Source organism: Schistocerca piceifrons, chromosome X (genome assembly GCF_021461385.2).
Source record: "Schistocerca piceifrons isolate TAMUIC-IGC-003096 chromosome X, iqSchPice1.1, whole genome shotgun sequence".
NCBI lineage: Eukaryota > Metazoa > Arthropoda > Insecta > Orthoptera > Acrididae > Schistocerca > Schistocerca piceifrons.
Window position 1 is genome coordinate 408,816,020 of NC_060149.1, and position 14,772 is coordinate 408,830,791.

General features: G+C 42.4%; 1 protein-coding gene across 1 annotated transcript in view; it reads left to right on the forward strand.

The window, feature by feature from the left end:
* LOC124723080 (polyadenylate-binding protein-interacting protein 1) overlaps window positions 1-14,772 on the forward strand; it is a 133,137-nt gene that overhangs the window by 20,217 nt on the left and 98,148 nt on the right. Inside the window, exon 2 of the mRNA XM_047248257.1 lies at window positions 5,194-5,302. Within this exon, the coding sequence (XP_047104213.1) occupies window positions 5,194-5,302 (109 nt within the window). The remainder of the gene's footprint in view (window positions 1-5,193; window positions 5,303-14,772) is intronic.

The window sequence follows — 14,772 nt, forward strand, 5'->3', positions numbered from 1 at the left end:
ACTCAATTCATCCTTAGGCCCTCCACACAAATTCTTCTCCATGTTTCATGGTTCAGAAGTACAGTAAACTCCCATTTTTTGAATCATGTTTATCCAAAATCCTCTTTATCTGAACAAATTTTTCCAATTTTTGCTGCTCTCATTGGCGCTGTCTGACGTATCGCACAGCTGCGTTTTGGCTAGTTAGACTGACACTTGACAAGATTCAACTTATCTGTGCCTGGTGCATTTGCTGGTGTTTTTCGGCAGTCTACTGCTAATCAGTGCACTGGCGTCTGTCAAAAGTCAGTGTGTCGTCAGTTTGTGCAAGTGTTAGTTGAAGTTTTAGCATGTTTCTTGTTCATATTGCATGGTTTCATGCCAGTGCCATCTATTGGAACTCCTTGAAAGTACAGTACATACATTATTACTCTATGCAGCATGAAGTAGCCCTGTCGAAACTGACAATGAAAGTGTGGCGGCTAACACTTTGTCTGTTGTCGGTACATCAGACGAAGCTGAGCGTTTAACAATTTAACTGTGAACGTACTATGCACTGTTGTGTAGAATGTGATCTTGTTGGAACAAAAGCTTCGCACTTTGCAGAGAATTGATGCTGGTGAGCCACCCGTGAAAGTTGTTGTGGATTTGAATGTTGGTAGGAGTAAGATTACTGATTGGAATACAAATCGATCAGAAATTGAAAAAAATTGTTCCATTAGAGCGCCAGGCAGCGCAGCGAAATCTCGAAAAGCAATGAGAAAAGGTGGACATCCTTAGTTAGAAGAGGCCTTATTTTTGTGGCACGTACAAATAAGAGCCAAAGGTGTGCCAGCTTTAGGTCCGAGCAAGAATTCCTTGGAAATGATGGCTGGCTGGATCGGTTCAAGAAGTGGCATGGTATTCATGAAATTGCCATCAGCTGTGAATCATTATCCAGGGATGAAGCCGCTATCGCTGATTTTAAGAAGAATCTGCACACAATCATCAACAAAGGAGGTTATATTGGCGATCAGCTTTACAACTGTGATGAAACTGGGTTGAATTACAAAATGTTGCCAACAAAAACCCTTGCCTCTAAACAAGAAAAAAGGCATCCAGATATTAAAAAAAAGCAAAGAAAAGAGTTACTGTCCTCGCATGCAGTAATGCCACTGGCAATCATAAACTGTGCCTTCCTTTAATTGGCAAATCTAAAAAACCAAGAGCATTTTGATGCAACCAGCTGTTAAATCTTTGCCATTGTGGTACATGAATCAGTCTAAGGCATGGATGAATGGTGCCATCTTCAAAGAGTGGTTCCAGGCGGTGTTTGTTGCAGCTGTAGAAAAATACATGGAAGAAAATAGTTCCTCGAAAAGCGCTGCTTCTTGTGAACAATGCTCTTTCTCACCCATATGATCTACAAGGTGGGGATATCAAAGTTGTTTCTCTCACCAAATGTCATGTCTTTATGACAACCGATGGGCCAAGGTGTTCTTGAAGCAGTGAAAAAACATTGCAGACATACGCTGCTGAAATACGTAATTTGTGCAATTGATGCTGAAGGAGAGTTTGTGCAAGCTCTTAAAAAAAATCGATGTTTTAAGTGTCGTTCATCAAATTGCTGAAGCTTGGAATCTAATTCCTCCAATTTCTCTCGTTAGGTCTTGGAAAAAACTCTCATAAGGCAACTTATCAGTGGTGGGAAGAAGGAGGCAATACTGAAACTCGAGCTGACATGCCAGAAACAGATGAAAATGATGTAATTTTGTTGTATTTCCTGGATATACTACCGGGTTGTGAGGGCGCAAACTTACAAGACGTTGAAGAGTGCATGGCAAACGACTTTTTTTATTTGACTAAGGAAGAAATTGTTTGAATTGAGACTAATCAGAAAGTGTCTGAAGAATATGTCTCTGATGACGAAGGAGAGGAAAAGATTCCTCACACAGTTGATTACGAAGCGATCCAAACTGCCCTGGAGTACATTAGCCAACAGGAGGGGGTGACTTATCCTGAAATCCTTTGTTTCCAAAATTGGAGATATATTGCCACAACAAAAGTTTCTCAAGCAAAAACAAAAAACCATTACAGACTTTTTTAATCAAAAAATAAATTATAATGAAGCATCGTAGAACTTCAATGTCCATAAGGTAAAAATTTTTGGATTTTTACTTTAAATTTCCTCTAGACAAGCTATTCATTCCTTTGAGTAATCTCTAGATTTGTTTAATAATTTTTTACAGTAGTTTATTTTATTCAAAAAATAGGTAATAAAATTAAAAATCCTGTTTTTTTTCCTGCTGCCAAATAAGGTGGATTTCCCCCCCCCCCCCCCCCCCCCCCCCCCCGAAAGAATGCTAAATAAACGAGCTTTGTTATTCAGCATTTATAAACTTTGAGTTTTCAATCATGCTTTGGCACCCTTTTAACATGTCAACACAGTTTTTCCAGTCGAAACATGACAACCATATCAATAACATTCTATGTACCCTACACATGTTTTATGATCATATTTCGTGGTATTCACGTAATTTGGGGTGTCTCACGCATAAAAACAGGGGGACTTAAGTTTCTCTGAAACTTCAGTTACCAGAACTGGCCACCGTCCCGATCATTTCAGATAAACAGGAGTTTATTATAGTCTATACTGATGTCTCAATGTTTGCTGGTCACACTGGTGTTGCTTACCTTTGTGTGGGATGTAAAGATGCTTGCTGGTCACACTGGTGTTGCTTACCTTTGTGTGGGATGTAAAGAACTCTGCTCCTTGCTGGATGGCTGCAGTGTTTTCTCTGCAGAGATGGTTGCCATCTCTTGTTCACTTGGGCATATCCATTCGTGCTCTAGTGAGTCCTTCCTCATCTGCAGAGACTCTTTGAGCGGTGTACAAGGTCTTGCCCAATGTTACCCTTGGTCCTGACTATCCAGGATTCAGTGGTCTTTGTCTGAACCCCTGGTCACTTTTGGGTCCTGGGGAATGAACTCGCTGATAGGCTGACCAAATTTGCCACGTCTGAACCCCAGGTCACTTTCGGATGCTGGAGAATGAACTTGCTGACAGGCTGACCAAATTTGCCACCAAGTGGCCTCTTGATATGGGGGTCTCTTGCAAGGACTCCATTGTCCATTGCCTGATCTGCATTGGCCATACTTGGATGACTCAGGGTAATCTCCTCCATCAGGAGGATCCACCCCACTGTCGTTGTGGCACCCATTTGACATCTGTGTGCATTCAGCTGGACTGTTCTAACCTAGCCACCCTGCAATGGTCTCTTAATCTTCCTGATTCACTACTCCTGGTGTTAGCGGACGATGCCTCAGCGGCTGATGTGGTTTTACATTTTGTGGAGGGGGCTTTTCCCACCCTTTGAGGGAGGGAATGTCACCCTAGTAGGCCTATTGAGGGGTTGGCAGAATACTCTGTTGCCTCCTTTGCCCCAAATGGGCAGTGCCTGTCTGGGCTTGGTGGTCCCCGCCCCCTCCCCCTCCAGCCCCCACCCTACCCACTCTTTTGCTCTTATTCTCTCTTCTTGGTATTCTTCCTATGTCTCCTGTGCTTCTCTCTCTCAGTATGTGTCACTGGTCTTTTGTGGGTATTATTGATTGGGATGCCTCTGATAAGTGATGGGAGGTATGTACCCCCAGCTGTTCACTGGACAGGACACCTTTGCCTGCTTTTCATCCTTTCCCCCATTTCTTCTTCCTTGTTCCTTTGTCTAGGCTTTGTTGACGTTTGGTAGACCTTGGGGCTATCTTCCCTTGAGTTTTGCACACTAGGCCCTTCTTTGGTGTGTAGTTTGTTGATTTGCCTGCTCCAGGTAGGAGGGATTGATGACCTTGAAGTTTGGTGCCTTTAATCATTATACCAACCAACTTCCTACAGCAAGTCAAACACTTCTAATGCTTATTTACAAACAATATGGAAGTCTGAGCCAACTCATAAAAGTAAATTTTTCTATACTACAGTCAACACTTGAGGTACTTATTAAGTAACAAGACAAATAAAATGTAGCTATAGGGAAATTTATTCGTTTCTGGGCAATGAAAATTTAGACATAGACAGACACACACACATACATGCTATGACATTTGATAGCTTAAAAACTGCTAATATAAAAATGAAATTTTCAATTGATCAACTAGATGGTATGATGACTCCTTAAATATTACATGAAATACTCATGGAAAAATAACTTGATTTTTTGCCCATGTAATGATGGCAGTGTCACTTAGTCTTGGAAAGTTGTTACACAGGTTTATTTTCTAATTAACCATTGTATTTGTGCAGTAATATTGTGTGTTGATGCTTGACCAAGAAAATTGTTGGAACGGAGAGAGGAACGGATTGAAGGTAACAAGCCACACAATCTTCTCACAAGGATAGGCAGTAGGCCTATATTTTATTAAAGCTGGAGTCATTGCCACTTCACTATTTTTGACCAGGAACAGCATCATCTATCATTTCAAAATGAAAAGATGACAAAAACAGCTGAGTAAAGTCCACATACTGTGATGGCTATGGCACTGCTATAGCGAACAGTACTGTTTGCTAGCTAAGATTGGCACTGACCAGAGAAGGTTGATATGAGCCTGTAGTCAACAGATTTTTTGTGGTTCTTCGCTCTCGGCAACCAACCCAAGAAGTGACAAGTTTGTGTGTGTGTGTGTGTGTGTGTGTGTGTGTGTGTGTGTGTGTGTGCGTACTAAAGCAGAATATTAAGTGTAAAATTTGATGCAGTTTTAGCAGTTATGCTTCACACAATGACCTGGCTTGTTGGTGTTGTGATCTTCAGTCGGAAGACTGGTTTGATGCAGCTTTGCACACTAAAATTTTAGCCTATTCTGTGCAAGCCTCATCTATGCGTAAGTTTTGCAACATATATCCATGCATGTGCCCTATCAGTTAATTACGTATTCTAGTCAATTTGTGGCATATATTTATTTTCTCCCCAATTTCATTCAAAACCACCTCGTTTGTTGTTGGATCTACTTATCTTATCTTCAGTTGGCTTCTGTTGCACCACATTTCAAAAGCTTGTATTCTCTTCCTGTGAAACCAATGCCAAGGATAGCACTGTGTTATTCATATAAATCTTTGGATTGAGGGCTTTTTTACTTGGGCCTTATAAAGAAAGTATCATGCATGCATTTACAATAATACATTTTTGAATAGACATTTGATTATCTGCAGAATGGAAGACTATGTCAATGCTTTCTACTATCTTTCAGAATAATACTCCAGACTCGGAAGGAAATGGTTGCGGCAGAGGCAGAGGTCGTGGCCATGTAGACTGGTCCAAACCATTACGGCGCCCACATCAGAGCACAATTACTCCAGGTATGGTCAAATATCTCTATGGGGATTTACTTTAATGACTTTCATATTGCTGAGGCTTTGTGACCTCTATCATGCTTTCAAGCAGTTGTCTATAAGTGGTATAGAGCTATTAAAATAGCTTTGAAGTGGCAGTAATTGGAATAAGGAGAAAACAACATTGCTAAATGTAAAGTAAACAGCGTTAACACATTCATATGGCTGAATGTATGTGTGCAGAAATGCAACACATCAGTCCTGTGAAAGCTAGCAAAGAATGGTGGGTGGTTGATAGTATTCCTTCTTAGGCTCAATTTAAGTGACAGTCATGAGGCTATCTATATTTAACCTTAGGAGCTTTGTCAGTGATGATTCAGAGCTGAACCCAAGACAACATATTGCATCTGGTACTGGGGGTTGTTTGTTTTTGGTCAAGAATTTTCATCTTGACTCACAATTAGACATAAACATGTAACAGGCCACTTCACACAGGTAGAACTCTCATGAAGCTTTATGTAAGTTGCGTAGCAGTCGAGTACACCATTCATATGTTTATTGTATTAAGAACTTCTAATTAGAAGCAACTTACTTATTTTGTTTTTGCTGTAAGCTTTTGTAGTTAAATTTTTGAATTTCTTGCATGTTTGTGTAGTGTAGGTTTACACCGTCTGTAGTATAGATACAGACTGTGAATGCAGTGTTCAATGCTGTGTTCGGATGCAAGCCGACTTGGTGCCCTGTTGCTTGCAGCTCCATGCAGTGATGGCTTGTAATGTAACTTGAAGCTGCTACCGGTGGGCATCACTGTCAGTGGCCACATTTGGGGCTACAAGGGACATCCCACATGTCTTATGGTTGGTCTCCTAGTATGGTTGGCCCAGTTACTTTCAGCAGTGAGGTTTACCCCTCACCCGTGGTAGAGTGGCAGGTCATTTCCAGGTGTGGCAGGCTGTGAAAGACATTCTGGGGGACTAATCAAAGGGCTTATCTGTTTATCCAGTGTCTGTGGCCAAAAAATGTTGAGCCAGATGCAGTTGCACTTTAGAAGTGTCTCAACCTGCAAGGTCCAGGCATTCACAGAGGGTAGGATTATTGGTAGGGGAGCTCCAGTGTTCAGCACATGATGGAGCTCCTTGGGCATATGGCTGCCAAAAAAGGGCAAAAAGTCCAGTGTGCACTCAGTGTGCTTATCAAGGAGAGCAATCCCAGATCTGGAACAGGTCCTTCTAGAGGTCATGAAGAGTATGGGGTGCAGCCAACTGCAGGTGGTGGCTCATTTTGGTACTAAAGATGTGTGTCACTTTGGATCGAAAGATTTATGGTGACTATCAGAAGTGGTAAAGATAGTCATTCTTGCTTGCAAGATGAAGGTGGACTTCAGCATCTGTAGTATTATTGGCGGGACTGATGATGGACCTTTGGTATACAGTCAAGTGGAGGGTCTGAATCAGAGTCTCAGATGGTTCTGCAGATGTGTAGGCTGCAGATTCCTTAACTTTTGTCATAGAGTTTAGGGGTGTTGGGTTATGCTTAGTAGATCATGGGTCCATTACACACACTAAGCAGCTACATCAATTGTGGGTGATGTGTGGATTGGACTGGATGATTTTTTTAAGTTATAGAATTGGGGAAGTGTAAAAATGGATTCAGTCTCAAAGGGTGCAGGTCAAACACAGGACAGAGGTAGACATAGGAAACAATGGTATTATAGTTGTAAAGTGTTGTAGCTGTGCTGGAAAAAGAGCCAGAGTTTCAAGTACTTGTTGGAAGCACTGAAGCGGAAATTGTTGTAGGCACTGAAAGCTGACTAAAGTTGGAGATAAGTTCAGTCGAAGTTTTTACCAAGGACCTATTGGTGTTCAGAGAGGAGAAATTAAATTTAGTTAGTGGTGGCATGTTTGTTGCTGTTAGTAGTAGTTTATCATGTAGTTAAATTGAAGTATATAGTTGCTGCAAGTTAGTAGAGGCTACACTTGACAACTGGAAGAAATTAATAGTTGGTTCTTTTTACTGACCTTAGACTCAGTTGATGTATTACAAATTGGTTTCGCATTTCACAAATCTTGATTGACTTCAGCTGTTTGTAACACCTGAAAATTTGGGCTGGATGAGAATTTGAACCTGCATTTCCCACTTATAAGCTGTTGCCTTAACCACTGCAACTCTGCCAGTGTGCCTCCAGGACTGACATCATGGAGCCCACAACCCTTATGCCTGCACGTTTCACAATTCCCACACTGGGAAAGACAAATATTTTATTGTCATGCCTCTGTGAAGGACATTGTAATCTGAAGATACAGACACTGTATAAATACAGACATTGTAAGCTTCAATACTGAATCATATGATACAGTTGCTGAAAGGTTAAAGGAAAATTTCAGTTTCCTCTTGAATAGTAATACAATTGTAGTTGATGGTGACTTTAATCTACCCTCGATATGTTGGTGAAAATACGTGTTTAAAGTCAGTGGTAGACATAAAACATTATTTGAAATTGCACTAAATGCATTGTCCAAAAAATATGTTGAGCGATTAGTTCAGGAGCCCACATGAAGTGTAAATTGTTGTGCTAACATATTAAACCTATTGGCAACAATCCTGAGTGAATAGAACACATCATGATGGACCACAAGGTCAGTGAAGTGAGATTGAATGCCAATAACATCCAGACCCACCAAAAGTAAACAAAAGGTATTTCTATGTAAAAATAAAAAATAAAATAAAAATTCAACTGATGGATCCCTAAGAGACAGCCTGCACTCCTTCCAAAGTGTGTAAGTGTAGACCAGATGCGGCTCCAATTCAAACAAATAGTATTGAGAACAGTTGAGATATTCATACTAAAAAAATTTAATAAGAGTCTGTAAACATGCCCTGTGGTACGCGATTCAGTTCAGGACACTGCTGGGCAAGCAACAAAAAAGAATATGACAATTCTTAAAGATTAGGAATGTTTTACAGAAGCTTGAAATTTAGTGTGGGCTTCTTTGAGATATGATTTAAATAGTTTCTACGATGAAATCCAGTCCCAGCAGAAAATCCAAAGAGGTTCTGTTGATATGCAAAGCACACCGTTGGCAACACAAATTTAATACCCTCACTGCATTATAGAAGTGGTAAACCCTCAAAAGGAAATAAAACCAATCCATTGAATTATAGACCCATACCACTGACATCAATTTGCAGTAAGAGTCTGGAACATATACTGCGTTCAAAAATTGTGAACTAAATCAGAAGGAAAAAATCTTTGACACACAGCACAAGATTCAGAAAATATTGTTATAAAACGCAACTGGCCCTTAACTCACACGAAATAATGAGTACTATTAGGGTATATCACATTTCTAGCTTTCAAGAAGAGTTTTGACACTGTTCCTCACAAGCGGAAGTTAATCACACTACAGGCCTATCGAGTATTGTCTCAGATGTGCTAACAGCCTCATGATTTCCTGTCAGAAATGACACAGTTTGTAGTAAATGATCAAAAGTTATAGAATGAAAGAGAAGTGATATGTGGTGTTCCACAAGAAAGTGGTATAAGCTATCTGGTGTTTGCAATCCACATAAATGATTTGGGAGACAATGTGAACAGCAGTCTTACATTTGTTTGCAGATGATGCTGTCATTTACCATCTAATAGTCGTCAGAAGATCAGTATGAATTATAAAATGATTTAGACAAGATATCTGTATGGTGCGAAAAGTGGCAGTTGACCCTAAATAATGAAATGGTGTGACGTGAGCCACTGGTATTAAAAAGGATTTGTTAAACATTGGTTACATGATAAATTGTACAAATTTAAAAGTTGTTGATTAAACTAAATGGGACTACAGAAGTGTCCAATTCCACCAGTCTGTGACCCATGACATCACCAATATGGCAGAAATGACCATTCTCAATGTCTCCAATATGGCGCGTAAACCTGACAACAAACACGAAAATACATTTAAAACCAACAGACACATCTCCCTCCAAAAATATAATTAAACTAACAGGACCAGTGTGGGAAATTGGGGCTTTTTGGGTGAGGACAAACTAATTATAAACACACACACACACACACACACACACACACACACACCATGATTCCAGACAACGACATAAAAACACCACAAAATTTCCAAATTCTGCTGCACTAACAATATTGACAGGAATCGGTCACTTCCCTTCACCTACATAGCTCAACTGCAATTGTTGATACCACAAAATAGAAACCAATTATTCTAAAAATTATAATCACACCGCAACTGTCGATACCACAAAGCCAACACACAAACAACAAAAATTTTAATTGGACACTTCCCTTGATCCATATAGGTCAACAGCAGCTCACGATACCAAAACACAGGTAGCTATGATGACAAATTAGAACCGTTCACTTCCCGTGACCTATATAGCTCAAATACAACTGACGATACAAAAAAAATTGAAATAGAGTACTTCCCCTAAGATATGTAAATCAATCACAAGTGCCAATACCAAAACATCAGCCACCAACACATGCAGTAAATAACACTGACCCAATAACACACAAAAATCCCACCAAACATCATAACACGTGAACAATAGACCCAAAAAAAGACAACTTAACATAAAAATGTCCGGCGCTACTCACTAGGGCAGGCACCAGCGCACACGCCCCCACACCCGGACGCCCCCACACCCGGACGCCCCCACACCCGGACGCCCCCACACCCGGACGCCCCCACACCCGGACGCCCCCACACCCGGACGCCCCCACACCCGGACGCCCCCACACCCGGACGCCCCCACACCCGGACGCCCCCACACCCGGACGCCCCCACACCCGGACGCCCCCACACCCGGACGCCCCCACACCCGGACGCCCCCACACCCGGACGCCCCCACACCCGGACGCCCCCACACCCGGACGCCCCCACACCCGGACGCCCCCACACCCGGACGCCCCCACACCCGGACGCCCCCACACCCGGACGCCCCCACACCCGGACGCCCCCACACCCGGACGCCCCCACACCCGGACGCCCCCACACCCGGACGCCCCCACACCCGGACGCCCCCACACCCGGACGCCCCCACACCCGGACGCCCCCACACCCGGACGCCCCCACACCCGGACGCCCCCACACCCGGACGCCCCCACACCCGGACGCCCCCACACCCGGACGCCCCCACACCCGGACGCCCCCACACCCGGACGCCCCCACACCCGGACGCCCCCACACCCGGACGCCCCCACACCCGGACGCCCCCACACCCGGACGCCCCCACACCCGGACGCCCCCACACCCGGACGCATTTCACTATCTCTGCCACAAGCCCAAAAAGTTGCAGAAACTTAATGATGGACAACATGTCGTCCCCCATTTCTGCCCGCAGACGCGCATTGTTAAATTTAGAAGTCATATCCATACCTAGCAAAAGAAGCCACAAATTGAATTAGGTGACTTACGGCATGACAAACAGCAAACTGATAACATCAAACGACACCACAATAACATAAACACGGCGGAAACTTAATTCATAACTCGCTGAAACTAATTTCCATTCTTTTATAAGAGTCACTACCGATAAATGCACATTTCAGGCACTGACACCCAAATGAACCCAATACAACACACAACACGTGGACCATACACATACCACCAGAGGACACCACCAAACGCAGCAAGATGACATCTACAAACACAACACACTCATCAACTAAACTCCACACCATCATGATGTAACACAACATTGGAACCATAACATAGAAAATGTTGTGAGGAGGCGAACCACAGACTGCGTATTATTGACGAATATGTAGAAGACTCAACAAATCTACTATAGAAGCTAGCAGCCTGCACTATGTTTGCAAGCCATCTGCTGGAGTATTGCTGCAAAGTATGGATCATTACCAGATAAGATTACCAACGGAGGAGGAGGGGAGATTGAAAAAGTTCAGAGAAAGGCAGCTCCTTCTCATTTTGTATTATCACGAAATAGGGCAGAGTCACGTATACGATACATGAGCTGCTGTAGCAGCTATTGAAACGAAGTTATTTTGCATTGTAGCTAATTCTTTTCACAAGATCTGTCATCTCCTCTCTACTCTAATATTTTGACTCTCACTTACATAAGGAGAAATCGGAGCTCGCATGAAAAGATTTGGCTGTTCATTTTTCCCACATACTATTATTTTATTTTTATTTATCCATCCGTAGATAATAAATATTGTAGGCCTATGGATGTTGTTGGAAAGTACATGTAAATTTATGGTAAACAGTTTGTGCAAAAGAAACATACAAAATTTTACATTCAGTAGTAAAAAGAATAATACATACAAAATTGTACAAAAAAATGTACAAAGAATAATACTTTGTCATTCAAGACACAGTAATACAAATTTTTATACATGTATACTAATAGTATTGTAACTGCGTAGTCTGTTTGCCCTAAGGCTTTTTGTCTTCCCTGAACAGGAAGCCCTTATATTCACTAAAATAATACAGTAAAGATTTTATTTCAAACAGCTGTCCATCAGATTTCTTAAAACACCAAACTTTAGGGGATGAAAGACTGTTTTCAGTTTTGCCTCAATATAAACATTATCAGAATTAGTTATTGGCCTAAATAGTCATTTACTGAGTGAAAACATTGTTAAAGTAGAAATTCTTTAAATCTGTTTTCATCTTCTAACTATCTGATGCTGACTGGCAGTATGTTGTAGAGCTTTGTACCAATATGGCTCACATACAGGGTGTTTCAAAAATGACCGGTATATTTGAAACGGCAATAAAAACTAAACGAGCAGCGATAGAAATACACCGTTTGTTGCAATATGCTTGAGACAACAGTACATTTTCAGGCAGACACTTTCGAAATTACAGTAGTTACAATTTTCAACAACAGATGGCGCTGCGGTCTGGGAAACTCTGTAGTAGGATATTTTCCACATATCCACCATGCGTAGCAATAATATGGCGTAGTCTCTGAATGAAATTACCCGAAACCTTTGACAACGTGTCTGGCGGAATGGCTTCACATGCAGATGAGATGTACTGCTTCAGCTGTTCAATTGTTTCTGGATTCTGGCGGTACACCTGGTCTTTCAAGCGTCCCCACAAAAAGAAGTCACAGGGGTTCATGTCTGGCGAATAGGGAGGCCAATCCACGCCGCCTCCTGTATGTTTCGGATAGCCCAAAGCAATCACACGATCATCGAAATATTCATTCAGGAAATTAAAGACGTCGGCCGTGCGATGTGGCCGGGCACCATCTTGCATAAACCATGAGGTGTTTGCAGTGTCGTCTAAGGCAGTTTGTACCGCCACAAATTCACGAAGAATGTCCAGATAGTGTGATGCAGTAATCGTTTCGGATCTGAAAAATGGGCCAATGATTCCTTTGGAAGAAATGGCGGCCCAGACCAGTACTTTTTGAGGATGCAGGGACGATGGGACTGCAACATGGGGCTTTTCGGTTCCCCATATGCGCCAGTTCTGTTTATTGACGAAGCCGTCCAGGTAAAAATAAGCTTCGTCAGTAAACCAAATGCTGCCCACATGCATATCGCCGTCATCAATCCTGTGCACTATATCGTTAGCGAATGTCTCTCGTGCAGCAATGGTAGCGGCGCTCAGGGGTTGCCGCGTTTGAATTTTGTATGGATAGAGGTGTAAACTCTGGCGCATGAGATGATACGTGGACGTTGGCGTCATTTGGACCGCTGCTGCAACACGGCGAACGGCAACCCGAGGCCGCTGTTGGATCACCTGCTGCACTAGCTGCGCGTTGCCCTCTGTGGTTGCCGTACGCGGTCGCCCTACCTTTCCAGCACGTTCATCCGTCACGTTCCCAGTCCGTTGAAATTTTTCAAACAGATCCTTTATTGTATTGCTTTTCGGTCCTTTGGTTACATTAAACCTCCGTTGAAAACCTCGTCTTCTTGCAACAACACTGTGTTCTAGGCGGTGGAATTCCAACACCAGAAAAATCCTCTGTTCTTAGGAATAAACCATGTTGTCTACAGCACACTTGCACGTTGTGAACAGCACACGCTTACAGCAGACCGACGATGTACAGAATGGCGCACCCACAGACTGCGTTGTCTTCTATATCTTTCACATCACTTGCAGCGCCATCTGTTGTTGAAAATTGTAACTACTGTAATTTCGAAAGTTTGTCCGCCTGAAAATGTACTGTTGTCCCAAGCATATTGCAACAAACGGTGTATTTCTATCGCTGCTTGTTTAGTTTTTATTGCCGTTTCAAATATACCGGTCATTTTTGAAACACCCTGTACCTGTGTGTGTGTTTTCGTGTGTGTGTGTGTGTGTGTGTGTGTTTTCGTGTGTGTGTGTGTGTGTGTGTGTTTTCGTGTGTGTGTGTGTGTGTGTGTGTTTTCGTGTGTGTGTGTGTGTGTGTGTTTTCGTGTGTTTTCGTGTGTGTGTGTGTTTTCGTGTGTGTGTGTGTGTGTGTGTGTTTTCGTGTGTGTGTGTGTGTGTGTGTTCGTGTGTGTGTGTGTGTTTTCGTGTGTGTGTGTGTGTTTTCGTGTGTGTGTTTGTGTTTTCGTGTGTGTGTTTGTGTTTTCGTGTGTGTGTTTGTGTTTTCGTGTGTGTGTTTGTGTTTTCGTGTGTGTGTTTGTGTTTTCGTGTGTGTGTTTGTGTTTTCGTGTGTGTGTTTGTGTTTTCGTGTGTGTGTTTGTGTTTTCGTGTGTGTGTTTGTGTTTTCGTGTGTGTGTTTGTGTTTTCGTGTGTGTGTTTGTGTTTTCGTGTGTGTGTTTGTGTTTTCGTGTGTGTGTTTGTGTTTTCGTGTGTGTGTTTGTGTTTTCGTGTGTGTGTTTGTGTTTTCGTGTGTGTGTTTGTGTTTTCGTGTGTGTGTTTGTGTTTTCGTGTGTGTGTTTGTGTTTTCGTGTGTGTGTTTGTGTTTTCGTGTGTGTGTTTGTGTTTTCGTGTGTGTGTTTGTGTTTTCGTGTGTGTGTTTGTGTTTTCGTGTGTGTGTTTGTGTTTTCGTGTGTGTGTTTGTGTTTTCGTGTGTGTGTTTGTGTTTTCGTGTGTGTGTTTGTGTTTTCGTGTGTGTGTTTGTGTTTTCGTGTGTGTGTTTGTGTTTTCGTGTGTGTGTTTGTGTTTTCGTGTGTGTGTTTGTGTTTTCGTGTGTGTGTTTGTGTTTTCGTGTGTGTGTTTGTGTTTTCGTGTGTGTGTTTGTGTTTTCGTGTGTGTGTTTGTGTTTTCGTGTGTGTGTTTGTGTTTTCGTGTGTGTGTTTGTGTTTTCGTGTGTGTGTTTGTGTTTTCGTGTGTGTGTTTGTGTTTTCGTGTGTGTGTTTGTGTTTTCGTGTGTGTGTTTGTGTTTTCGTGTGTGTGTTTGTGTTTTCGTGTGTGTGTTTGTGTTTTCGTGTGTGTGTGTGTGTGTGTGTGTGTGTGTGTGTGTGTGTGTGTTTTCGTGTGTGTGTGTGTGTGTGTGTTTTCGTGTGTGTGTGTGTGTGTGTGTGTTTTCGTGTGTGTGTGTGTGTGTTTTCGTGTGTGTGTGTGTGT